Source organism: Plectropomus leopardus, chromosome 12, assembly GCF_008729295.1.
Source record: "Plectropomus leopardus isolate mb chromosome 12, YSFRI_Pleo_2.0, whole genome shotgun sequence".
In the NCBI taxonomy this organism is placed as follows: domain Eukaryota; kingdom Metazoa; phylum Chordata; class Actinopteri; order Perciformes; family Serranidae; genus Plectropomus; species Plectropomus leopardus.
The window spans coordinates 17,712,481-17,737,976 of record NC_056474.1 but is presented as its reverse complement, the minus strand read 5'-3'; the positions used below and the strand labels follow the sequence as shown (position 1 = coordinate 17,737,976).

The 25,496-nt window shown below is 39.0% G+C and overlaps 1 protein-coding gene across 1 annotated transcript; it reads right to left on the bottom strand.

The window, feature by feature from the left end:
- Positions 1–2,934: 2,934 nt before the first annotated feature.
- LOC121951196 (phosphatidylinositol 4-phosphate 5-kinase type-1 gamma-like) lies at positions 2,935–24,524 on the bottom strand. The gene is made up of 18 exons (XM_042497435.1): positions 24,232–24,524; positions 20,121–20,149; positions 19,863–19,946; positions 18,723–18,853; positions 18,492–18,609; positions 15,782–15,934; positions 14,139–14,438; positions 13,631–13,842; positions 13,468–13,551; positions 11,616–11,664; positions 10,421–10,505; positions 10,125–10,295; positions 7,327–7,483; positions 7,140–7,208; positions 6,514–7,060; positions 5,642–5,716; positions 3,768–3,854; positions 2,935–3,628 (listed from the first exon to the last, which is right to left on the bottom strand). The coding sequence occupies exons 1-18, from the start codon at positions 24,323–24,325 to the stop codon at positions 3,626–3,628; spliced, it is 2,448 nt and encodes an 815-aa protein (XP_042353369.1). The 5' UTR covers positions 24,326–24,524; the 3' UTR covers positions 2,935–3,625.
- Between the last annotated feature and the right edge of the window lie 972 nt (positions 24,525–25,496).

The window sequence follows — 25,496 nt, the reverse complement described above, 5'->3', positions numbered from 1 at the left end:
ACATGTTGGGCATTTCCAGTCAGTTTGTTGCAATAAAACCTGGTAGTTTTTAATATCACTGGGACCTTCAATAGAAGGTCCAAAACTTTTCAAAATATGCAACAAGACATTTGTATCGACAAAACTGGCCAAAGCCAAAACATTATCTTTTTCTAACCATAACCTGGTGTTTTTTGTGCCCAAACCTGACCAAGCGTTAATGACTATGTTGTCACAAGATAAAATTCAAAATTGAAACTTAAGTTTCAACATATCTGCTGCAAGTGAAATAGCTGCTACATTTATCACATGAAAAACACAAATGTAACATATCCAAGGTTTGCAGAAATGACAATGCCAACATTTATTCTGGGTTGTTTTTAGACAACAATGGAAGTCTTTGGCACAAAAGAAGAATAAGCTACTATATATCAATCTTAAGGTACATAGATCTTTCCATGCGATTTGTTGTTACAGCAATGTCCTTTATCAATTTCTCTACCTCAATTAATCTGTTGCACCACTGGACTGGTGAGGGAACCCCCCCTCTCTGCCCTGAATGTCAGGGAAAAGAAAGAGGCAGGAGAAAGATGGAGCAAAAGGATTAGATGCAGCTGTGTGAGTTTCAGAAATGGAAGGGGAAAAAAAGCAGGAAAAACCACAGAAAGGGACAAATTCATTCCAGGACAATTGGTCAGGTGGTTGCGGATCCTCGTCCATCACACATTCCATCATGGCCCGACATGGCTGACTTGTCATCCTGAGTGACACTCACAACTCTGACACATAACTCAGATCTATGCACACAGTCATGCAGCTATGCATGTGTACCAGGGGCAGAGCCAGACATTGTGCACATTCAGGTCTCAGCCCAAAGGGGGGTCCAGGGGCAAAAGCCATGCCAGGAATATTTTTTGTCCCCGTTAACAGTAGCTATATGTACTATTTTTTAAGCCATTTGAGATTATAAAATGCGTAAAAACCTGTACATGTTCTAGAAAAACATGATAGTTACAGAGAAAAAGAATCATCCTTTAGAGGTAACATCCTAGTTTGTTTATCAGTCTTCTTCAAATGTCTTCATCATTTTGAAACCAATATACAACAAATGTTGAGGATGACTAATTTTCACTCCTACGACCCAAAAAGAAGCAAAAAATGTTACTATTTCTATGTCAGATAACATAGGTATTAGGTAGGAATTAGATGTAAACAGCTTTACTAATCTAAAAACCTATTTTAGTTCTGCGACGCTGGAGTAGAGTTCACATAATGAACATTTATCTGACGAATCTGAGAGATTTGATAACGATGCAAAGCAAATGTAGTCTTCAATACTCTTAATTACATTAGATTTCTTTACGGAATATCAGAGTGCAAAAAAACGACATACGCATATATTATTTTTTGTGGACGACATAAAGTTGAAGATGTTTTAAAAACCATGATCATTCAAGACTTTTGAGAATTAAGGCCTCAATCCCCACAAGTCACTTTCCTCTCTGTCTCTGACAGAAGAGGTGAACACACAGAGGAATACTCTACAAACACACACACACAAACACACACACACAAACACATACATTATGTTGTCTCTGATATGCTTGTAATTTTTGTCTTAATTTTCCTTGTTTTTTTCCTTTTCTCTCTGTGTGAGTGTCTATAGCCTATACGGTGAGTCTGTATTACTGTAGATAGCCAGTGAAGATCCCAATGGGCTGTTTCAGCTGAAGCCTATTGATCCTTGTCTGTTTTATTCCAGTGTATTTTTAGCAGCACAGGCTGTACAGATAAATAAAATGCCAGCCTCACTACAGTAATCAAGATTTCACAGCATTATGTTTGGGTGTGTTAAAATGTCAGTGTTATGTAGGGGGTCGAGGTATGAATGGTATGAATGGCATTTATATTTAAATATGAGCCTCCCTTTTATCGTTTGTCATGAAAAAATGAAAAGAATTATAGCCTATATATAATGGCTTATGTCTTTGTGCAATTTATTTTTACAGTGCAACTAAGACTCATGGATGTTCAGGTAACACAAAACGCTATTTAGGATTCCACACAAGAAGTGGCTGCTTCAAGAACTATACTATTTGTTCTGAGACATGGTGTTGCCATCTAGTGGGCTAATTATGCAAATACCATTTTACAAATATACAATTATGTTGTCATCGACATTTTTTTTTTTTACACAATATAATCTTTATTTTCTTTTACACAGTGATCAGCTACAAACACTGTTGCCTACAAACAGGCAGTTTAACTTCAGCAGACTCTAATAACACAGTAATATGTTACAGCAGTGCTTATCGGCACAGTCAGGAAGTCTAGTAGTATGGAAGAAGGGATGTACTGTCTGTGGAAACAGTAGTTTTATTTTTTTCTTACTAAACTGTATAGAAATCTGAGGTTATTTCAGTTTAGCTCTTTATGGTTAGTCTGGTGTCATTAAAGACATTTTTTCTCACACAGCCAACATGCTTATAGCTGGTCCAGACTCTCATGGCCTATAACAACAAATGTAAGTTACACCTTTTGACAGTTTGACAATAAGCAGGACAGAAAGATCTTACACTTACATGTCTCCCAGTCACACATCAATATGCATGCAAACACATGCATACACAGAGACCTGAGGGCACACACAAACTTACATGCATGTGCTTCAGCACACACACATATCTACAATTCACAAAATATGTTTTGTTTTTTCCTTTTTTTCTCATGGACCATATTTCTGAAAAAGTGTAAATGCATGGTTGCCATCTTGCTTTAACTCTTCTTCAAAAAATTTGGTATTTAATCACAATAAAATACTCTGTATGTTTATATTTTTGAGTCTTTTTTTTAACTGATTCCATGTGACGAAAATATCAAAAACAGTTATGAAAATGAGTTTGTCAATAAGGCATTTTGAACACAACCATTCATCATCAGATTCTTTAGTGGACCATCACACGCTGCTGGTAATACATAACACTGTGCATACACGCAGCACACAAAACATTTCCTGTGTTTGAGTGTTTTTAAACGATAACTGATGACAAAAAAACAAAACGTACGATTTCAAAAAACCTCAGCCACATGTACACTGATAAAGTGCTAGAAATAAAATGATACATAGCTTTGACATGCCCCTAGTGAAAAATAAATAAACTCTGTAGTTGTTACTCAAAAAGAGAAATCAATAACACGCATGTCCATATTGCATAGCCAGAGCTGGCACAGCATAGTGTGACTCATCAACACTAAAACCCTCCACAGCGCACAGCAGTGCTGCAACAGTATCACCTAATTCACTCAGTGCCGCTCAGCTGATTGTACCATTTATTTCTCTGCTTGATGTCAGTCAGATTGTCCAGGAACTGATGCTTTATGATTTTTTTTTTTTTTTGCATAATATTTTGATAGTTTTATGTTTGTTTTAATATATGTGAGTATCTGCGCGACTGTATTGTTGTACACTTGAATGCTTCTAAGTTCATTCCTTCAGTCTCTGTTGGCAAAGCAAGCTCCCACATGCAGCTTAAGCGACCAGAATTAATTCTCATAGTGTCCTGGTGGCTTTGTTATTAAAACCTACCAGCTCTTGTACATGGAGACAGCCTCTGGCTCCACCCCTCACCGCTGTCTCCACTGTGAGTTACTGAGAAAGAAGAGACAGAAATAAATTGGTTGAGAAATATAGGATAAGTAGGAGAAATGCTAACAGAGCAAGAAACTGTATGTTCACTCATGTCTGTTCTGTGAATTTCTAGTAAATAATGAATAAACTGTGAACTTACTGTCTCACTCTCCCCTTCTGAGTCCCTTCTGGACTCTGAGCCGTAGTGCAGAGGAGAGTACACCCAGCCCCGATCCTCCTGAGTCTGCTGTTATCAAGTACAGCCAGCAGAGGGTGGCAGGTGAAGAGAGGAGAGAAAAGGAGACGTATGAGAGGGGAGTTGGGGAAAGACACATTTATAAAGACATCACCCAGATACTAAATGGTTTAAAGCTGCCAGCTGCAATTTTGCATGTTGAAGGAGCCCAGATGAATACATAAGCTGCACATAGTGTGCTTACAGTCAGTCTCTGATTGCTCATTACTGTTAAGAGGACATAATGGCTGAGGAAAACCTGCGGATCTCAGTTAGACAGGATGATATAACCTGAATTTTTTGGCTAAGATTAGTGCAATTTCTCTTTATAGACCCAAAAATTCAATTTTCTCAATCAGCTTCTTCCTACCAAATTTAAATCTGTTTTGGTTATCTCACATCATAAATTTCTTGATTTATATTTTTCATTTGCCATCAGCAAACTACTGTTTGTAAGTCAACTGTCTGAGCTTCACATGCATCTACAAGGGACCTACATCAATAACCACAACACCATCGACGAAGACAAATGGCTATAAAGTAAGTCGGCTGTCTTAATCGTCTTTGCTCATTAAAATATGTACAACAGCTTGAAACAAATGCTGAGCGTAATGGTGTGAACCACCACAGTCAATGGCATTAAGCTGTTGCTTGCATTTTGTTTTGTGTATACAGAGATGGAGATAGGCATGTTCACAAGCACAAATCAGCTGAATGGAAATGGAAATTGCAGCTTCAGCATTGTTACAGCACCTTTCGCAATGCCAAGACTACATAAAACAGGGATTAGATCCACCCCTCCCCAAGTCTGCATGTCAAAATATTCCTTTCACAAGACTGAAACTAAAATTGGTTATCTCACAATTGTGTGCGAATGCGAGTGAATGATGGTCTCTTTTATAGTAGCCTCGGCCACCACTGTGTAAATGGGTGAATTCTTAAGTGGTCGAAAGACTAGAAAGCCTTTATACAGGTTCACATCCAATAAAGTACAATAAAAAATGCTGCTCACTTCACTGGTTTCTGGCTTGAATGAAACATTCCAGTGCAATTTTCCATGTCAAAAGCCCTTTTTTCCAACTTCCATGTACAGTGAATTGCAGCATGATTAGAGTTTCCAACATTCAAATCAAATCTGATGTCAGCATGGGGTTGTTTCTTATGTTGCCCATCTGATAAAGTACACTCACACAGTCCTGATGACGTAGATACATTTTTGAGAATGAAACTCTTAATACATTTTTCGTTAAGCATTTTTTTTCTCCAAGCTTTAACATGTTTGCTGCTTATTTAGTAATAATTATTTCATTTTTAATAAAAAATATTTTAAAACCATGTTTTTAGGGGTTATAAACTGTAAAAAAAAAAAGTGCAGCTATAAAAAAAAAACAGGTGATTTCCAAGGTCACAAGGGAGATTTCACTTTAGCCAATCACTGACTACACTAATCAGCTTGTCAGCTCCTCTGTGCTATCTGAGTGCTAACGGGCAGAGACTTGAGGGATCACTAAAAGCAAAAAGCCAGTACAAGTCAACAACAGCTAAGAAGCTCCTTAAACATTTAAATTACTGTTTCATAAAGATGCATGCTCCATATAAATGCACACGATGGCCCTTCAGAAGCAGCAGTTATAAATGTGCAATGTCTTTTTTTTGCAGACTTTCACACTAAATAAGTCATGATGTGAAATGCACTGCAGCTTTACTTTAAAGTACTTCTGAAGATCCATAAGCAGCTGTGTGCTTGTGACAGTGATGGTGCGAGGAGCAAATGACTAACTACTTTGGTGGTGACTTACATTGTAACTTGAGCTAGAGTTTAGCTTACGACGACCAAGAACTGGAGAGTACACCCAATATCTGCCATCTGCATACTGATGAGTGGATGGACACACACACACACACACACACAGATGAACACACAAATGAATACAAATTGTGCGGAGGGAAATTAAGGAAATTAAATGATGAAGGAGAAGGAGGTGAAAGAACAGAAAGTAAAGTAGAAAATGGAGAATGAATGCTGTAATGTAAAAATAAATTAAAAAAACTCTCAAAGACAGAATTATGGAGAGCTACACTTGACACTGACTGGAGGCATGAATGCAGATCGACAGATATAAAGACATCATGCTGTGCGGTAAAGACAACCCCAATGTTTTGCTCGTACATTCAAAAGCATGACTGGTGGCAGACTCGTGCTTTGGACAAAAAGCATTTTAGACAGCAAGAGCAACCCAATTGCACGTGCACACTGCAACCCACACACACACACACACACACACACACACACACACACACACACACACTCCCCCTCACCATCATAACTCTATCACGCTGTCCTGACTGGGCCACTGCAAGAGACCCAGCAGAGCAAAGAAAAACAGAAGAGGGAAATTTATCTTTACTCTCCGGAAGAGGAATGTCAAAAAACTAAAGCAAGCCTTCTCCCGCATATTTACTGGTTTTAAAGAATGTGTACGGATATTTTATATCCAGTAAAAATCATTTTCCAATGTTACACAAAAAGCCTTGTCTTACTTGGTCTGTTTTCTAGGCTCATGGCAGTTCGGGCTCGTTTTGTTTCTTTTAACTACTTTGAAACTGGCTCATTATTTTTTAATTTTTAACATTCTCAGCCAAAATAAAAACATGAATAATGGGGACTTACAAAGTAGATGTCAGACACCTGCACCTCCCCATCCAGTGAGTTGTGGCTGCTGGACACGGACAGCTGATTGTACGACGCATGTAGCGTCTGCCGAGGCACCTGGGGGCTTGGAGGGTGGGAGGAGGGAGGGGTCGAAGGGAGATGGTGAGACGAGCTCTGGGTGGAGGAGTGAGAAGATGAAGGGCAGATGGGAGTAAATGCTGAGGCGGGCGGGAGGGTGGAGGTGTTTGGAGGCCGAGTGAGAAGTGTGGTTTGCGCGACTGAAGGAGAGATCGGAGAAGAGAGAGTGGAAGACTGAGCAGTGGGAGAGGTGAGTGGTTTGGTGGATGGACGGATGGATGAAGTAAGTGTGGAGGATGACTGGGCAGCTGATTGAACAGCTGAGGAGGAAGACACAAAGGAAGGAGGAAGGGTGGAGGAGGAATGTGCTGAGGACGGACTGATTTTGGTGGGTGAAGCGAGGGCGTGGGGCTGACGATCAGGTGAAAGATGACTGGGAGAGGTCATTTCTGTCATCTGTGTGAGCTCCGTGCTCTTTGGGATTTTACTGCATGAAAACAAAGAACACTGTTAAAATACTGTTACACAGGAAGCTGTGGACATTATTCTAATATCACTGTGTGTACCTGAGCTCCACCTCCACTGTAATGGTGTCCTGCTTTTCCCCATGAACCTCAACTACCTCTCTCTGCGCCCTGAAAGCACAATGCAGGATGTGACATCAGTATGGGAGGACAGCGCGCACATTTCATTGTTTTCACAGAATATCCTCATTAGAGCTACATAATTGCATATTCATGCAATTATTCCCACCTGGCCACACTTGGGGAAAGCATTAGTCTCCTGTGGCGTGGGTGCTCGGGTGTATCGAAGGGGGTGGTGGGTAAGGAGTTGTTGGAGGAGAGCGTGGTGGCGATGGAAGCCGTGGTAGCATCTTCAAAGGATGGAGGAGTGCAGGGTGGCTCTCTCCCTGATATACATAATTAACCACGAAATATAAAAATGGTTAGTGAAAAAATGCAAGAGATGAAAACATACTACAAAAACAACAGACAATTTAATTGCCACAGAAAAATAAATAATATATAAACACATGTGTTTGTACCACAGAGTCCTTCAAACCTGTTATTTAAGCAAACTGCCATCTCATTGTAACAATAACAATCAGTTTACCTCAGCCAGTTAGACACGCACGTTTAAATAAAGTTTAGAGCAAGTAATAGGACAGTGTGCAGAATTTCTTTGCCTCTGAACAATTTCCTCCTATTGCATTCATTTTTTAGTAGTGTTCGAATTATCAATGGTGAATATAGTGCATTACAAAATACCAAAATGCATGGCAAATTTGAGTGTACATATGATGTACCCTACATTTTACTCCCGTATACCACAATGCAATGCAGTCATGTATTTCTCGAGGAGGAAAATTCCAGCGCAGTGTCTGAAATCTTGTTTGGTTCGGTCCCAATATGGTTCATTATTTAATACACACTACATAGAGAAGAGTGAGTGAGAGGTTTTGAACACAGCTCTGATATGACAGGCAGAAGCTGAAAAGGGGAGGAGCTAAGCGACTAGCAAATTAAAACGGCTGTACTGGTTTCAGTTTTAAAGCTAGAGTGGAGCTACCATATGGAACCAGATGAGCTACAACTAGCCAATCATGTTGTGCTATCTTGTCAGGGAGGGGCAAAATAACACTCCAAAGTCAGGCTGTATTTTAGCACAGAAAAAGTGGCATTGCCATTTTTCAAAATGATGCATTTGAATATTTCTGCATACTGGGTCCCAAAACAGTATCGGTGTAGAATAAATTAACATATTTTAATCCCTGAATTTGGAAATTGTGATACATGATTTAGTCTTATGATTTAATGCCGTGCAGTTACTTCTTCAATTAATTTTTGATTGTACTTTCTCTCATAATTCATTAAGGACATTTTTCCCTTTGTTCTGTTTTTAAAAAATGGGAATATAACCATCACAGTCTTATTTCAAAGAAATTTTCTCTGTGTGTGGAAATAACTGACTTGATCTTAAGTGTTTTACGATTATATTAAGTATATGTATGCAATTCAGGACATGGCCTTCAAAACTGGATTTGGAAATGGTTGGACTCCATATATACCAGCACATATTTTTAAATTTTCCACATGTTAGAGCTAAGGGTTGGAGGTTGGGGATGGTGCTGGAACGGATGTAAATGTGTTGCCCAATTTGGAAAAATCGGACTGAATTTGGCTGACCTGTTGTTTTATTGTCTCGTAATTTTAACCACTCAATACATCTGGTACTGTACACATGATCAGGACCTTTATGTTCAGATGTTGGACATTTAAAAGGTTTGTGTTCGTTGCTTGACTTTTACTTCATATGGTCATATTCTGTTCATTTCTTATGGGTGTTGATTTGAGCAGTAAATAATGCATGCTCTGAAATGAACTGTATGCTTTTCTAAAGAATTTATTCATCAATATCCAGTCTTGGTTTGTTAAAGTTTCACTTTTTCCTTTGATTGAGTTGCTGTTGCTGCTTTTCTGCTGCTGCCTGCTGCACTTCTTTTTCTCCACAGGGATCAATGAAAGCTTACTTCATTTCATTTAAAGAGAAAATAGAGCTCTTGGCTGCAGACAATTGCAGCTAATCGTGTGCCAAGTTCAGAAAGACAAAATGTAACAAGGGAAAACCAGCACTCACCAGTTCATCTCTATTTTCTGCTGCGCTATACTCTGCTATGTTTTTTCTGCTGAACTGATATTCTCTCCAGCAGCACTAATGACTGATAAAAAAACATGTTTTAAGGATTTAATATGTTGCATAGGCTTTTCCTCATTAGCACTAATGAGAGCAGCTAGAAGGTGATTGCCTAATGGCCAAAAATCTTATACTAGAAGGTTCAGGTGTGTTAAAGCCCAGCTAAAGCAACAATAAATATGTGTTCTGAGTTTGTCACAGAAAAATGAGTTATTGACCACCCAGCCTAATGTGAATTTAAAAAAACTATAAAAAAAAAAAAATTAGGTTTAAAAATAGTGAAATTAATAAATAAATTAATAAATACATTCTTTGCGCTGAGATGCTGGGTATGTCCGATGAAAGCACTGAGCCAAAGGTATCAAAAGTACATACATGATAACTATTTTGATAGAGTTTATATGATTGGGGCATTTTACAGTTTTGTTTATTCGTGTACTTAATAACACTGAAAGAGCTGAGAGGGCTTGTGGACACTGGTGCTATGCACATTAGTAGTACTGTAATGTTCTTATAGCAGGGGAGGGGTTATGTTAAGGATGACTCCAGTGCATCCTGAGCCTTGATGTTAGGCCCATCCAAAATATTCTGGACAGAGAAATGGTGAAAAACTGTTTAAAGGTACAACTCCTCTATGCAGCACTACACAGTTCCCAGTCTTTTCACATGTTTTCAACAAGTATTTTCCATCATGTCTTATGTGTTAAGAAAGAAATCACTGATTTTGCTTTACCCAGACTTTAAGCATTCACCTTTCACTTGGAGTGAAAAAGAACAACATTTAACAAACCCTGCGTGTAACAAGTCAAGCCTGTCTATCATTGTGGGCTAATAAGAGTTTACAATAAGTGAATTACCGTTGTCCTCCAGCATGGGGAAGCTGCGAGCTCCTTGTAAGGTCTCCAGGTTGTCCAGGTTTTCCTGTCTTTCATCAGTCAGTGAGGGACGCTGCCCAGCTGAACCTGTTCCAGCACTGGACTTGGACATGAGAGCCCCTCTTCCTCTCTTAGATGGAGACGATCGCAGTGCTGTCAAAGCAGGAGAGAGTTTACATGTATTCTCATTTCAGGATGTAAACATTTATATGACAGAAAACCAGTAACTCCATCAAGCAAAACAGGAGTATAAGGTTGGTGCACATTTGTAGACTCACAGCTGCTCTTCTTGAAGACGATGGTACTACAGAATTTGTAGAATCTCTCAGCATAGAAACCAGGTCTATGAACAGACACCGTGTCCTGTGGGACAGTTTGAAAAACAGAATGAGTCAATGTATTTTTAAAAGGACAGTTCGACCCCAAATCACGAATGCAAGTTTTTGCTCTTAACTCTAGTGCTATTTATCAATTACATTGTTTTGGTGTGAGTTTTGGAGATATCTGTCAAAGAGATGTCTTCTCTTGGATATAATGGAACTAGATGGTACTCGGTTTCTGGTGCTCAAAGCACCAAAAAAGTACTTTTGAACATCTCAACAGCAATGTCTCTCTCCACAAATCATGACCTGGTTACTCAAGATAATCCACAGATCTTGTTGTAAGCAGTTTCATGTAGGAACTATTTGCGCCCGTAAATTGATACCTGCAAATCATATCACTGCACAGAAGAAAGCTTGCATCAACTACTAGCCCACCTAGCACCTCGAGGCTAGCCAATGTCACAGTTCAAACAAGAAGAACGCCTTTAAAGTCTTCTTCTCTTGCTGTCACAATACTACTACTGTATACTACTGTAATTTTATTTATGACATCTATTTCACATCTGTCTGTCCTGTCCTTGGTTAATCTTTCTTAGTTTTCTACCTTTTTTTGAACTGCTGCGAGGGTCCATAACAGGGGATGTCGTGTGCTGTAAAATCTTCTGAGGAAAACTGTGATTTGTGATAATAGGCTTTAGAAATAAAATTGATTCGACTCTACTTGACAAGCACTGGTCTCTCATCCACGAGTAGATGCTTCTACTTCCCTTTGTGCTGTGATATGTTTAGCGGGTGTAGAGAGTAAAAAAGAAAATAGTTCCTACATAAAAATGCTCATAACGAGGTGTGCAGATTATCTTGAATTACTGGGTCATGATTTCTGCAAAGAGACATTGCTGTTGAGTATGTTTTTTTTTTTTTGGCGCTTTGAGCAACACAGGACGAGTGCCATCTAGTGCTAAAATATGTTGTTTTGATTTTGGGGTGAACTGACCCTTTAATGATGTTGTACTTTTCCTACATAATAGCAATGAAGGTGCTTAACCTATAAAAGACCAGCATAGTGACAAAATAGTGGTAAAAATAAAAAGTTTTGCTTGGAAACAGACTGGTAACATGACATTTTAAGTGTTACGTGAAAGCTACTCACCCCATCATGGATGAGAGACTTCCAAGAGTGCTCCAGTTTCTTGATCATCCTGTTAGACAAGACAATTGAATTATTTAGTTAAACTCGTTCTGTGACTTACTGTGGTTACCTGGCAACTCTGAGGAGGCTTCAGTCTCACTTACAATGTTGATGTGCATTTCAAAATCTGTTTTAAAAAGACTAGATGTTATGCTACAAGTACCAAACACATTTCTTATGTCCACACTTATCCTGTCAATAGCTGTTATGCGTCTCTTCTATTAGTATTTCATTAACAACAGTATGACAACTCTGGGATTGCTTTTTCCCAGTGATCTCTTTCCATCTTTTAATATTCCCTGCAGACACATAATGTCTGGATTACTGTCAGCCTGAACCTAATCATTTCCTGACTTTGAAGCCAAAAAGAAATCCTTGTCATTTAATGTGTCCTGAAGTGTACGATCAAAGAGGGGCTGAAATGACAAGAGCAACCTCAGACTGAGAAGGCAGTAGAGGTTTAGGGGGATATGTAGAGCACTTTGAACACAAATACATCATTATGTGATTAATTATGACACTCTGAATTCATCACCATTAAAATATGATTAAACAAGTGCAAGCAGTTTGTGTGTGTTTTTAAATGTCTCATAATACCTCATACAACTAAGGAAGGCGTTGGAACTTGTGCCCCTACTCAGCCCTTACTTTTTTCTTTGGTTTTACTTCAGAATATAACATGTTGGAATTGTATGGAAGACATCTGACATTTTGGGAAATTCTGAAAGATTGTTTATGCTGGAAGAACAGCGGTATTTTTCAGTTTTGTGCTGTAAATCAAGTGTATTCCCTTCCAAATTTGGCTTAATGGCACATCATTTAAAATGCATTGATGAGGCTGAACCAACTGATTGCAGTTGATATGCTTTTGGCTAATGTGAAATAAATACTAAATATATGTATTATTAAAGGTGCTGTATATAGCATTCAGAACATTAATATAGCAGCAAACATATATTTGCTATGTAAAGATATATAGGATGGAGTTTTGAGCAGACAATAAAGTCATGCTACCTCAGTGTGTTATAATCAGAGCTTCTCTGTTTTCTGTTGTTGTAAATAGGCTGCACATGTTTTGTAGATGATAGATAAATAGGAAGTATGTCCAGCTGGTCTGGTAAAACGTCTTCCTCTGTCCTGTCTGATCAAAATCCTATTTAAGCTGCAATTAAGTGTGAGATACATCCACTGATGTGTTCACTTTTGTTACTCAATATATGGAAATTTTAACCAATTTCACCACAGGGACAAATAAAGTATCTATCTATCGGTTATCACTGTTGCTGTTCTTAGCACTGTTCGACCTATTAGCACAGTTAGCTGCCAGCTGCTGGCTCAGCCATCTCCATGATTAGAGTTGTGTGCCGCATCCGAGCTCAGACTCTGAATCCTCGATATGCTCTGAATGTCCTATACAGCTTCTTTAAAGTTAAAGGTGCACTATGCTGGACTGTCAATCAGTTTGTAAAATCGCTCGCTTGATGTTTTGCCTTCCTTTGTTTTGCACTTTTTGGTGCTGTGTCTCTTGGATGCCTGCTGCTTACAGTCTGGCACCTGGTCACCACCTTTTTACAAAACCCTAATTTCACCTGTGCGCTGTAACCATAAATGTCCCAATGACAGAAAACAAGAATAAACTAAGAGTATACAGTCAGAGGGCAGAGTCTCTGCAGGAAAATAATACACCATCATTCACTTCTAGTGGGTAATAAGTAATGACTGAGAGGAATTACTTTTTTTTTTCTTTTTTTAGGAAAATCCTGTATTGTATGCCTTTAATGTATTCATTTACTGATATTTATTTGTTGCTTACCTGTAGGACTGCAGGATGTCAATGATCCCAATGAACAGCAGGAGGCGCTCTCCTTTACCTCCTACAGCTGGAATACCACCCATACTGGAGACAGACAGAAGAGCATTACCATCATTTGTAAATGAGATGTGATAACGGCAAACATTATCAAACGGTGACTTACGTGTCATCATGGTCCAGCGTGTCCCTGCATGTGGAGCCTCCCTGTATGGACTCCATTGCAGTGGAATATAAAGCTCTCTGAGCTGCGCGCTTCTTTTCATCCCCACCTCCTCCTGCAGGTGAGCCCTGAGACTGATGTTCCCGCTCTGCTTGGCTCTTGTTGTGGACACCCAGCAGCAAACTGTAGTCCATAATCTTAAAACTTTCCAGAACCTGACGTGAAACGCATACATGATATTTTAAAAATGATATATTATAATATTTTCTAAGCTTGTGGGGAAATTTACATTTTTTATGCATGGTTTTGACTCTACAGCCTGCGGCATGGCAAAAATTAACACATGCATTAAAAATACATAAGCCACTTTCTCTCCTTTCTCTTCTTCTATTCTTCAACTACTGAGCAAACACTTAAATAGTTAATGTGCTGCTTTATAAAAAATAAAATAAAATGCCCACTACTTTTACACCATCATGTTCATCCAACTCCCCCGTCTTATTTTCCTCACCAGACAGTCTCTCTGCAGAGTTTTGACCAGAGCGCTGTACGTATCCTGGTCCAGAGTGAGGCCTTCAGGAACGTCACTGAGGAAGTCCAGGTCTTTAAACGTGGGTTTGGACTTCTCTCTTTCCTTCTTAGATGCTCGCCGCTTGTATGTGGAGCCCTTCAGATCAAACTTGAGGTGCATGCGTACAGAGCGTGGTAAAATATTGTTCATCACAACAACTCTGATGTTCTTGCCCCCGCACTGGACGCAGTAGAGGCCAAAAAATTTTGGCAGCAAAGTCCGGGGATTCTGGTTCAAGTTCTGAAGAAAAAGGGTTTATGCAGCAGACACAGGGAAAAAGACAGGGAAAGTTAAAGAAATATGGAACATTTTTTTGGTATTAAGGTGTTTAGTTTTATGTGTTTTGGTCGCAGTAGCATGCACCTGCTAGTCAGCGTGACTCATCCACAGGCGTCTCTCCTGGTTGCATGCTTAGCCTGTTAAGGAGTACTTAGCCTGGGTCTCAGTCAGGTACAAGATCTCAGTTCATATCTATTACAAAGTCACCTAGTGGCGTCACTGCTGATCGGGACCAACACCAGGCAGGATAAAGAGGATTAAGATGACTAGAAGTTTCAGGTACTGCGTTGTTCTTAAGCGTGCGCTCACATAAACAAACGCCCACACACCCAAATCTCTGAGTAGTTATACTATTACAATGCTTGTGGCAAGGTCTCAATTTTCCAGTTCCTCTTAAGAGCAGAAAGATAATTTAATAGGTTTCAGTATGCCTAGTGTTCAGTAAACAAACGTGTCTATGCTACACACTGAATTGCACGCAGGATCAGTGTGCAATATATCATAATAACATACAACATATTAAAAATGTAAAATGTACCAACAATTTTAAAACCGTTGTTGAATAAGCCCAGTCTCATCCCCCTTGTCAAATACTGATGTTTGTTCAGTGGTAATCAGCATCAGACACCAACACAAAGAGGCATCCCTTTGCATCAGTCAAGACACAACAAGCTGCGGCATTTTTGGACGCTCAACTACTGGAGTGTAAGAGAAAGAAAATCCACATAGGTGGATATGTCAAACAAAATGTGGACTTTCACCTGGGAGACCACTGTTCATGTTACACACAAAAGCAAAAGTCATTTGAGTTATTTTAATGGCAATGTAGTGTGATAGTATATGTTGCATGCTATGTTAGTGACATATGTCACGTGACATTACATTATATTAGTAACACAAGCACCAATTTTAAGCAAAACCATGTTGCTTTTTTGTAAACCTCACCTTTGGTTGACTGAACCTTAAAAAGGAAACCTAAAACTTTTCTTTTACCTAAAAAACCCTTTTCAAACTTTTTTTGTAGGATACATTTTTTTTTAAAACTTTTTACAACCTTTTTTTTTACACACAATACGTTCTAACTATATTTTGAAAAATACTGCCTGTATCTAAAGAGCAGAAATTTCCTATGAAAACAAAAATTTATTTTGAAAAGAAGGGAAAGCATAAACTGACACACCGACCTGACACAGGAGGGGTGCCTAGCTCGTCATATTTTGACATGTAGGGCCACTGACCAAGCATTGGTATTTGCAGAGTTGATTGAATTGTTTCTCATGAAGGACGACTTCAGTTTGACTTACCATATAGTATCCAGGAAGCAGTTTCTGTAGAAACTCTGCCTCTTTGTGCTGAACAGTTTTGATGATGAACTCATCATCACGGGTTACGTAGAATATGGATCCACTCGCTCCTGGATTTGTTAACTCGATTAGAGGCTCGTTACACAGGGAATACTAGACAGAGCACAGACACAAAGGAACATACAAAGAAATTTAAATTTAAAACTCAAGTCTGACAACCTGACCCAGAGTCTTCATTTTTACCTTTACTCTGCCTGTTTTTAAGTTACAGTTACAGGGCTGTATAGCACTGTTAACATTGGATCCAACAAAGCTTTCAAACAGCCAACAAAAAGACTAATACATTTTCCCACTCAGCAAAGAGGGAACTTTGTTTTAAAGAACATGTTTTTACACACTACTGAGTGCAAAAAGGCGTTACAGGTGTGGGTGAGAAGAAATACACATCCAGAGTGTGAACTGTACATTATCACATTTACGCCTTAATGCAGCATTAGTATGTGCAGTGAAATTACTCCCGCCTACTGCCTGATTTATGGTGCTTTATTGTATTACAGGTTGTGCTTAGCATTGTTCTGTCTTTTATATTCTTGTTAGGTTCTTAGTTTTGACTTCTTAATGCACATTTTTGTTGGTGAGTTTGTGTTTTTGTTGTTGAGTTTTATGTATTTTAAAGGCCCATCAAGGCTATAAATGCAGGGGTGTGTGACATCAGTTTAAACTGCATATGTGTCTTGACACCAATAAACATTAAATAAATAAACTGTGGAAATATGCCTTCCATGTACTTCTTGCTGGTTCTGGAAAATTTATATTTAACTGAGGAATACTTTAATAAACTACAAATACATAAGTAGGAGTTCAATATGTAACAATGATGTGAAGTCATTAAGACTTTGTAAATAATTCAGTCTAATGAAGTCAGTTTATAATCTGGAGACTTAAGATGGAAAGTGAGAGGAAGTGCACATTGCTACTACTTAATTTGTCCAACAAAGTAATCAAATTTCCTGCTGCTTAGTCAACACAATGCAATTATACCGGTGCTCCACCCCTCCTCCCCCAACACAAACACATGCAGACACAAACTACTCTCTGTCTGTCAGCTGCCACTACTCAGAGTTTAAAAAAGAAAGCTTTAGTCTGCTAATCTCCCTCTGGCACAGGTAGAATGTGAGCTTAAACGTGCTGCTGAGAACACAACATGTGTGTGTTTGTGAACCCTCACATGCAAAATATGTGAGGGCATGTGCAACTTTTCTGTACACCATACACAGTATTCTTTTCATGTGTGTGGTTTTTAAATATTCATCCTCAGAGGTAGAAGTCTGATGAGGCAGGGGGCATGTTTTCTTTGTTAAATTCACTTACCATCAACCGAATGCTTTCAGAGGGAACTTCACACAAATCCATATTAAGTCAGCTATAACACTTTTTATTATGGCTTAGCTACATTTAATAATTAATTCAACGGTTTTTCACTCCAGTATACATAAAAAATTACTATTACTAGGGATGCATGATATTGTGTTTTTGCCACTATCTGATATGCCAATATTTCCTAACTTGCCAGTGCCACTACTGATAAATGTGTTATTACACCTAGTTGCAGCAAACATTAAGTTTCTTCTGCAGTGGAATTAAAGTATTATGCCTACTCTTATCCTGATGGCCCACTAGTGGCAGATGCAGGCATACTTTTCAAAATGTGCACACTCACTATGCAAAACAATAAAACTACTTTAACCTAGGTCACATGTAAAACATGACATTTTTATTTTAATGTAACAAATTTTTATCAAAACTATAAATTTCATCCCACTTTAGCAGGCTTGGATGCTGCTCCTTCTGGAACAATCCTGACAACAGCCAAAACCAGGGAAAATGACCTATTTCAACCACTAGAAGTCACATAATTAAACACACATCACATCAGCAGAAATATTCACTTCAGACCAATGCCGGTTTTTCATTCTGAAGCCTTTATCCGCTTATAATGATGACATGCCACTATCATAGTGTCTCCCTACTATTAATATATGAAATGCATGATAAAAAATATTAAAATATGATCACCAATTTCTTTTTGTGGTTATAGACAGTGGGAAAGTAATACAAATTACTGTTGCCCACCTACGCTGCCTCATTATTGCTCCAGCCCAAACATATATGTATATAGGAGCTATGAATTAGTAGAGAAAGGAGTGAAATTTTTAAGTTTAATAAGATTTTTGGTTATTGGAAGAGATGTTTCACAAGGATATGGGTAGTGACACTCATAACTTATATGAGCATCTCATGTTCACCTGTCTGCTTTTTAGTAGGAGAGGGGATGAGGGAGTCACCATTTTAACGTTTGTGCATGTTACAATTAGTTGATTCCTTGCCATTAATACATTAATTACAGATTTTTTTGGATCTCAGTCAACGCTTTTGTTGGTGCGGCAGACAAGTAAACCACTTCCGGTCTGAGCCTCTTTCTGTCACAGCCTATTTTGTTTCCTGCAGTCACTACAATATAACTAATATCATGAGCCGGCGGGTCGATCAGTTCAATAATATGACCATAAGTTCGGTGATCTGCAGCAAATAATTATGTGTAAATGTTCACTTACTGATGATGCTCTAACAGGAAACATTTCACGTGCACAGCAAGACATTCCAGTATTATCACTGCAATGTTAGTCATCAGTGAAATTAAATATCTCACCAGGTAGTCATCTGGTCGAATCCCAAACAGCTCTCGGAAGTAGCGAAAGGCCACAGGGGCATAGGTTTTAAACCGAAAGTCTGGGAAGTGGTGGGCTGGAGTGAGGTTACTGCCTTCACTGTATGGAGCAAGATGAGAACAACAGGAAGTATGTAAAAGAGGATGAAAAATTATATGAGATGTTTTCCACACACGTGCACATAAACACACCTCTCTTCATACAAAACATACCTGGGGAAGAAGATGCTTTCCACCACATAGAAGTCCTGCATGAGCACATCTCTCTCAGGCTTGGAGCTGAGGTTGCCAACAGTGTATCCAATACCCAGCTGGATGGCCCCTTGCAGGGCAGAGGAGGTAGTCTGGAGGCGGGGAACAAAGAAAAGAACAACATAGTAATGAGTGGGTGGTAATGTGACTGATGAAATCGTGACAGCAAGCAAACCAACAAACAATATTTAAGAGGGAACCTTTGGCATTTCTCAAGCTGGACCCTACTTTACCCTGGTTTTACATCAAAGAGACTAAGAGAGATCATTTTTAAAATTGGTCAAGTATTGCCCGCTTCATTGAAACAGGCTGAAATGTAATCATTACAAGCAATTGTGCACCATTAATTTATGTCTATTAAAAGTGATTGGTTTTTTTTTTTTCGCTGACAGGCTTAGATTGTTATTCTAAGTGTCTGACAACATTACGGAAAAGTACTTACAAAGAAATTAAACTATTTTCTTTACCGTTCACTGATCAGGTCTGTTTGTTAGTGTTTGTAACCAAGTCTTGCTCAAGGAGAAGTTTCAATCTGAAATTTGCTGACTTTTCCACATGTCAAAATCTGCTCAGCTATTGCAAATCTTTGAAACTTTCTGTACTCCAACACAACAAACTCCTCGCGACAATCCTCTCATCAACACCCACTAACACACCCACTGTTGATTTTGCTGCAATAAGTCACCACTCGCAAGATGATTGGAATGAGACTTCTCTTTGAGCGGTCACAATTGGTCACAATAACAAATAAGCCAGTGGAAGGTATGGAAAAATGTTTCATTTCTCTGTAGGGTCTTTTCCATAATGTTGTTAGACTCTTATAATAACAGTCTGAGCTTGTCAGCAGTGAAAGGAAGCACTTTGCAGTGAATGGAAATTGATGGTGCACAATTGCCAGCAGGGATTACCCTGTAGCCTGTTTCGCCACAGCAGTTGCAGCGCTCTCTCTCTCAATACTGGACCATTTTCAAAAACTGTTGTCTCCATTAGTCACTTAAACACAAAAACAGGGAAAATAGGGAACAGGTTGAAAAACACGAAAGTTTCTCTTTCGGGCAAAAGATAAAGACAAAGTGAGAGACAGATGAATAGGAAGTCTACCTTCTTGTAGGTTGTCTGTCCAGAGGCATCTACCCTCCTGTGACCAATCTTTTTCTCATGGGTTACTCCGAATGGGGACGGCATCTGTCAAAAGAGGAGAAAAGGGAAATGTGATAAAGGTAGTACATGTATTGTCCCATCAGTATTCATAAGAAATCACACCATGCAGCAGACCCATATAGAAAAAAGGAGGGAAAGAGAAGACAGCAACAGAGACAGGCGAGACAGACAGGTGTAAAGTATTAAGTGGCCTCTCACCTCTGTTATCTGAGCCTTCTTGGCTGAATCTGTGGACAGAGACAAAGAAGGTGCAGGAGAAACAGGTTAAGAAATGTCTACATGCATTATTTAGCATGAATTAGCTGATTTAACAGGGAATCGCAACTTTGACTCACACCAGGTTTGGTGACACATTTAAGTAATCACAAGAATTGCAAGACACACAACACAATCAACTCTACCTTTCATCAAGGCATAAAATGTCATGTTTATTTAGCCAAGCAGGTCTATCTGAGACTCTTCCTTTTTCATAAGGAATGCCCTCCAGCATCAAGACAAACATAGAAGCTGTAGATATGTTCCCTATGATTCAAAACGTAATGTATCGTGCACGATCACTGAGATATCTGGCCATCCAAATCCAAAAATACTTAATAGGAAAAAAACACAAAACATTGCACCAGATACACCTAAACACTATCTTGGCAACCTTTCATACAGATTTAACTTCATCAAACATTGCTCCAGATAAACTGGTGGTCAACTCACCAGCGGAGGAGTTCAGTGCCTACAGGTTTCAAACTGTTTGGTAATCCCAAAAAACATGCAGAAAATTTCCTGGCTAAACCAAATTTCAAAGCAAACAAAGTGTAGTCAGTATTGTCTATTCCTGGATCACTGAGAAGGTAAAAACTCTATTGGATTGACTTCCTCCCTAATCTGAGTGTTGCCATTGGCTAAGGCCTCCAGATCACGTCGGCAGCCAATCACACATGAGGATTAGGAAGAATCTTTCCCACTGACATGAAGGACATGACTGGAGCATGTATGTTTGTTTCTGTGTATTTAAGGAAGGAAGGCAGGAAGGGGGAAATTAATAGGAAAAGAGACAGCTTAGTACTTCATAGTACTGCAAACTACTTGGTTTATACAATCATGCTAAACTTCAGTTCGTGTTGGGGTGAAGATTAAGGAAGTACAGCTGACAGAGCAGGGATAATGAATCTTTAAGCCATGTTAAAGTACAGCACAAATTGTAGCTGAGTTTGTTATCAGTAAGAGAGAACTGAACACAACAATAGTTGATAGACAATAAAATGATGTCTCAATGATGGGTTAGTACATGCACACAAAATGCATAAAAATAAATACAAATCTACACAAACAGGCAGCATATTTAATTATAAATCCTGACTGCAGTATTGTACCATTCTCTGGTACCATGCAGGCCTACACATGCACCAGTACTCTGACTCTTTAACTCAATGGCAATAATTTTATTTCTTCTTAAACCACGTTTAGGAAAAATGACAATAAATCTACCTTGTACCTTGTATAAGAAGACTGCGAGTGTACAGTTACACTAAAGGCTCTGTGAGGCTGCTCGCACAGCAATGCTTCCAGCTACATGCTAACAGCTGCATGTAAAATTCACAGCAATTGTGTTTATGTTCATCATCTTAATATAACCATAAACTGTATGATAAAGATGGATGACATGACAGCTTCCCAAAAGTGAGGACAAAATCTCTCTCGCCCCCCTGTGGCTGGCTGCAGTACAGGTCATTAACCCCAGTCCCGTCATATTAGTGTAAGGGACCTGGGCCAAAATAAAAAGTCAAAGTGCACGTCAAATACAATTTTCCCAAAGATGATTTCTGTCATTTTAGGTAGTTCTGATCTGAATGTTCAAGAGTTTATTTTTCTGATAAGTTTGTTTTTAGTTATTTGAGCAATAAAAACAGTGTTTGACATCATAACTGTCTGCAGTATGTGCCAACCTGTGTGCTTTTGATCAACGGCACTGCGCATGATTAGTCTGCAAGTGTATGGGCGGGACTTAATACTGTGGACATCACTACTGCACAGACTGGTTCCAAATCACATCACCAGCAAAAGATGGCAGTGGCTGTATCTGGGATATTTTGGCTTCCTTTTTGTACATAGAGATGCATTGTCCATTTCTTACAGTACATGTTATGCTAACATTTACTAATCAGTGCTAAAGACAACGTGCATCTGATGCTGATGGCAGTGTTATTAGTTTTACAGATTATTTTGTCATAAACCAAAAACATTGGAAAATTTTGACTTTATGATGGTGCTAGATGAAATCTTGATGAATTATTAAATGTATTACAATTCATTGTGAAGGGGACATTAATATCTGCGCCAAATGTCCTTGCAATTCATCCAATGGTTGTTGAAAGGTTTAAATGTCCAGTGTGTAGGATTTAGTGGCATGAAGTGATGAGGTTGCTGATTGCAATCAACAGAAACTTCTCTTGTGTGCCAAACATGTAAAAGAACTATGGCAGCTGGCACAGAGAGATCTAGAGCCAGTATTTGGTTTGTTTATACTGAGATATAGTAGAAACAACACGGCAAACTCAATGAAAGAGGACCCGCTCCAAATGTAGATATAAATGGCTCATTCTAAGATAATGAAAACTCAATTATTCTTATTTTCAGGTGATTTTAAACTAATGAGAAATAGTTATGAATATCATATTCCGTTTCTAATGATATATACACCAAAATCCAACACACTGGACCTTTAAAACCACAAATCTGAGCCTCATTGTGGCGCTGAAGGAAAAGTTGGGATAAACAGCATCATTAAAATTCATCCTCTGGGCTACAGAAATGTCTGTGTCAAATTCCATTAGTTTTTGCACATGGATTGACTTAATAAAGTAGGTAGACAAATGGGACTGGTCAAATTATGCACAAAACCGTCACGGTAACAGAATACGGCATGCAACTACAGGAAGAAGAAAATAACTGGATTCCCATTATTTCATTGATTGCCTTGTCTCCTGGGCCCTATCATGCAGTAACAGGACACACACGGCTGGCCACACCTGCAACCTGCAGATTAACGCCGCATCAAAGCCTGTCAGGCAGAACAATGAGAAGGAGCATCCTGGGGCAGGCGCATACACAGAGAGTCTCTGTGGGATTAGGGTCAGGCCAGAATAATGTGCCACTGAGCTGCAAGCAACAAACAGGACAAACACATTGCAGCGTTTCTGATTACTACGTGAGAAACAGACTATCTGTAGGACGGCTTGTTTTGAATGTGCTGATGTTGAAACACATTTACTATAAACTCGTTTATGCATTCTTGTAATGAAACGTTTTGTGTCGATGTTAACTGAAATATGCCTTAAGGCCTGTGTGTGTCATAGTAAAGAGGATTAGATCTCTCCCTTATCAGCTGAGAAAGTAGCGGCCTGTTGCTGTAACATTAATGTGACACTAAACGCAGAGGAGAATTTTATGCTCTGAGGCTCTCTGCATGCAAGTATAATCTGCTGGATTTAATAATAACCATGTGTGCACAAACATCCAACGTAACTGCATGAACATACACATGTTGGCCCTGTTCAGCTGATGATCACATCTGCTTTACTTTATAAACATTCACACATAAATATCATAAACCTGTCATGCATGTTGTGTTTGCAGCCATTATATCCACAGTGATGCTTAAAATTGATACCCACAAGGGATTAGTGTGTGATTTATGTTATAATGCCATATCAGATTATGTAAAGCACTCTTCAGATTTAGCAGAGGAAGTGAGGGATAGTAAGAATTATGAAGACAGATATAGAGAAACAAAATGACAACATAATGTGCAGATGTCATAAAAAAAAAATGCATAGCTCCTGCTGTTGCTGTATATATGACAACTGTATGTGTCTAACATTTACCCCCCAGCAGCGGGTCTTTATCAGCTCCAGTGGTAGTGTGTACACATCCCTAATGTGCACCTTGTGTTTGTGCCAACCTGCAGTGAGACACTGACACTGTGGGCTGTTTAGAGCAGCAGCTACTTGAATCTTGACACGGTTATCTAACCAAGCAATTTATTATTCATTCTCACAGCTTAGGTTCCTCTCACCACCAATTTCTGTCTCAACTTTTTAGTGGCAAAAACATCATTTGTTGCCTCCCTGTAGTCTAGTCTTTTAAGTCAGAGCTACATTCAGATATGATTAAATGGTAGGATGCTGCCCACTTATGTCCAACTTCTATCAGCAGTGCACCTGCTGTCACCAGCAGCTGGGTTTTAATAGGAGCGCCAAAATATTTTTTACCCGACAATAAATGACTCTATCGCTAAAATAAAAGGCATACGAACCGGTGTCCCCCAGGTCAAGCTGCAGACAGGGGCCGGCGGCCGTTTCCTCACTCGTCCTCCCGTCATCCCCGGTTTCCGCAGTCCTCCCGTCCATCTCCCGGACGGTTCCTGACGACGACGCGCAGCCGTGTCCTTCCTCAGTGAGCACCAGATGAGGCGGTGTGCGCTCCAAAACACTGCAGAAATCCTGTCATTCCACCTTCTTCGACATTCACTGCTGCAAACACACACAATTACATGTCTATAGTGTATATTTATCGCTGTGTATGGAGGAAAACAGCAGCGGCACGTTAAGAGCCAGCGGTGCTGATCATCTCTGCCGCGACTGTGCGTCATCATGCTCACGCTGATGCGCGTGCCGCTACAGCATCATCTTACTAAAGTGACACAAGTGACCGTTTAACCGATCACCGTAGAATAACGTTATTTATGACACATCTGGGAGAGAAGACTTTGACATATTAGCTGTGTATTTAATAAGGCTCTGCAAATTATGGGGGCGACCGCGAGCTTCGTGTAGAGTCCCATTTCCGCCTTTAAAATAAATAAATGACGAAAATAAGATGCATTAGTACTACTACTACTACAAAGGAATGAGATGAGACAAAATTATAAATTTCTTCGTTAAATTCATAGTGCATCTATCATGTCTAATTATATTTTCTTTTATTCCACTGTGTAGCAGTAAGATGAAAGTAAAGTAATTTACATTCAGTGTATGGAGGCTATTTTGAAGCCACAGTTTTGCAAGATACCAATAACTTTACAATGGAAGATGTTAAACTATAACAAAGCTACCCTGAGGAGAAATCTAGTTTAGTCATCCAAAGCTGCTTAAAAACAGTCCAAATGGTCAAATTAACAATGTGCAAGTGATGCAAAATTATACCAAAAAATTCACTCTGAGTTTATTGCTATAAAAGCTTAGACCTACGCATACCCGTGGTACTTATATATGAGCAACTCAAAAATAAAGTGCCACTACTAATGGGAAAGTGCAAGGAATGTCAGGTGAATTATCATGTTCAGCCAGACGCCTGTCTTCTAAAATAGCATGATAAAACCTTTTTGAACATTTGTCAAAAAATAAATAAATAAATAAATAAAATTACAACTAATTGTAGTCAAAAGGGGGTTCACTTAAAATAAGCAAACAATGGAAAAATAAACACACAAAATAAAATAATTACTTTCATGGTTCAAAACTGTAGTTTCATTTTTTACACAAAACAGCACAAAAAAGTAATTTATCTAACCTATTTCTA

Excerpts from the sequence above, each read along its gene's own strand:
- LOC121951196 (XM_042497435.1), bottom strand. The coding sequence starts at position 24,325 with ATGGACGGGAGGACTGCGGAAACCGGGGATGACGGGAGGACGAGTGAG. Across the intron at positions 13,552-13,630 it reads ACGCTGGACCATGATGACAC|TATGGGTGGTATTCCAGCTG; the intron begins GTAAGTCACCGT and ends GTCTGTCTCCAG. Across the intron at positions 10,296-10,420 it reads CGTCTTCAAGAAGAGCAGCT|CACTGCGATCGTCTCCATCT; the intron begins GTGAGTCTACAA and ends CTGCTTTGACAG.